Raw genomic sequence first — 2,382 nt, 5'->3', positions numbered from 1 at the left:
TTCTGTTTCCTAGCCTTTGTTCATTGTAGATAGGCTGTTCATATGTATTGTGGGTTTGATTGTGCAGTCAAATTTAGCAAGACTTCATATGTCAAAATCCTTTGTGTACAGTGTTAAGGATGTGGCCCACTTTTGTGTTTATTTTTTCTGAAGTTCCCAAGAATTTCATCGACCTCTCAAGCAAACTATATTTTATGTTGAATTTTTTTGGCTTAAGGCTCTCCTAATACTTACTTACTTTGTGCCTCCTCAGTTTCTGCATTGCTGATATTACCTCCTTATTTCTTAATGTGTAGATCAAGGGGTTTAAGAGAGGGGTGAAAACAGTATAGAATATTGAGAGAACCTTATCCACTGTTAAGTCATTGAAAGGCCAGACATAGATGAAGATGCAAGGCCCAAAGAAGAGGATCACCACAGTGACATGGGCAGTCAGGGTGGCCTGGGCCTTGGTCATGCCTGCTGAGGATCGACGTCGCACAGTGACCAGGATGACTGTGTAGGAGATGAGCAGGAGCACAAAGGAACTCATAGCCATTAGATCACTGTATGCAAGCATCCGTATCTCAAGGACATAGGTATCAGTGCAGGCAAGTTTAATAACCAAGGGAAGGTCACAGAAAAAGTTGTCCATGTTATTTGGACCACAGAATGGAAGCTTTACTATGAAGACCAACTGACTTACTGAGTGCAGGATTCCAATGAGCCAGGAACAGAGCACAAAGCCTGTGCATTTTTGTACACTCATGATGGTTGCATAGTGCAGGGGTCGACATATCGCTACATACCTATCATATGCCATGGCCATGAAAAGTATCATTTCTGCACCAGCAAAGACATGATGAAAGAATATTTGGGCCATGCAACCCTCAAAAGAGATGGTCTTATGCTCTGTGAGGAAGTCAACAATCATTTTGGGAGTGGCAAAAGTGGATAGACACGCATCAATTAAGGAGAGGTTACTGAGAAGGAAGTACATGGGGGTGTGGAGGGCAGGTTCAGAGAAGACTGTGAACACAATGAGGAGGTTTCCCAGGACAGTGGATAAATAAACAATTGTGAAAAATGCAAAATAGAATAGTTGTAGTTCTCGAGGACCTGAAAGACCGTGCAACACAAATTCAGTCACTCTTGAGTAATTTCCTTGGTCCATGATTTCTGAAATGGAAATGGAAATAACATCATAGGATTGTGGGAGTAAGAAAGCAAAGCCAAGCTAGTCATCAAATCTCACTCAATATACTGACATACCTTCAAACAAAACCAGACTCATAACAACGGAGTCGATTTGACTCATAGTGACCCTTTCTTGGAAGTATCTCTATGGAAGTAGATTACCCAATCTTCCTTCCAAGGAGTGGCTGGTGGGTTTGAACCACCAGCCTTCTGGTTAGCAGTCAAATAGATCTTCATACTATCTTGTTGTTTTGTGACATTGAGTATATTCTGACTGAGTGGACAGGGTATAACTCCCCCCAAAGGGTTTACTAGGTTATAATCTTTACAGAAGTAGATTGTCAGATGTTTTCTCCTGTGGAGCCACCAGTGGGTTCAAAATACTGACCTTTCAGTTAGCAGCTGAGTGCTTAACCATTGTTCCATTAGCACTCATTTAGATTCTCATAAGCATGCAAATGTGTATTGCCTGCAAGCTTATTTTTGTAACAACTGTATATACCATGGGAGCTCTGGTAGGGTGGTGCCTAAAGCACTTTACTGCTAATCAGAAGACTAGCGGTTCAAACCCACCAGCTGCTCCTCGGAAGGAAGGTTGGGCAATCTACTTCCATAGTGATACTGCCTGGGAAACCCAAGGAGGGGTTGCTATGAGTCAGGCTGACTCTGCGGCCAACGTATATATCATGGCTTTCATCTTTGCATTCCAGCATGAATGCTTTATTCTAAACTTACATTTTTTTTTTTTTTTACCTTACCTCCAGTGCTTTGAAATTCCTAATAAACAGGACAGTGAAGCTTTAGAGTCAAACTGATATCAAGGTTCAAAATTCTCTCTCTTATAATTCCTGGCAGTGAGGAGAAATATTTACAATAGTAGCTGGCCTATAGGACATGTTAAATAGATGTAAGGTACTAGGCCTTTTTTTTATTTATGATATAAATATTTCTATACCCAAATTAATATGATAGATACAATTCCTACTTAACAGAACAAGGTATTTCGTGGCCTTTACTGGCATCTATCTACCTTCAAATATGTTAATATTGGAGTAAATATCACAATTGACATCATATTCTTATCTTTTCATTAGATGTTCTTAGCTTAGACTATTCTCAAAATCAAGGTGGCCCTTCTTCAACCAGTGACTCTGAAAGAAATTGAATTTAATATATGATCTCCAGAATAAAGTACAAAAAAGATTA

At 39.9% G+C, this 2,382-nt stretch overlaps 1 protein-coding gene across 1 annotated transcript; it reads right to left on the bottom strand.

Moving 5' to 3' along the window:
* Positions 1-223: 223 nt before the first annotated feature.
* LOC103212215 (olfactory receptor 4K3-like) lies at positions 224-1,165 on the bottom strand. Its single transcript, XM_007958220.2, has one exon. The coding sequence runs from the start codon at positions 1,151-1,153 to the stop codon at positions 224-226; it is 930 nt and encodes a 309-aa protein (XP_007956411.1). The 5' UTR covers positions 1,154-1,165.
* Between the last annotated feature and the right edge of the window lie 1,217 nt (positions 1,166-2,382).

The sequence above is a fragment of the Orycteropus afer genome, unplaced genomic scaffold (genome assembly GCF_000298275.1).
Source record: "Orycteropus afer afer isolate SDZICR_OR568_19922 unplaced genomic scaffold, OryAfe1.0 scaffold00883, whole genome shotgun sequence".
NCBI classification, from domain to species: domain Eukaryota; kingdom Metazoa; phylum Chordata; class Mammalia; order Tubulidentata; family Orycteropodidae; genus Orycteropus; species Orycteropus afer.
Note: the sequence above shows the minus strand (reverse complement) of the source record. Positions and strands in the feature narration are given on the sequence as shown.

What these genes read in the sequence shown, in the direction of transcription:
- LOC103212215 (XM_007958220.2), bottom strand. Translation starts at nt 1,153, where the DNA reads ATGGACCAAGGAAATTACTCAAGAGTGACTGAATTTGTGTTGCACGGT.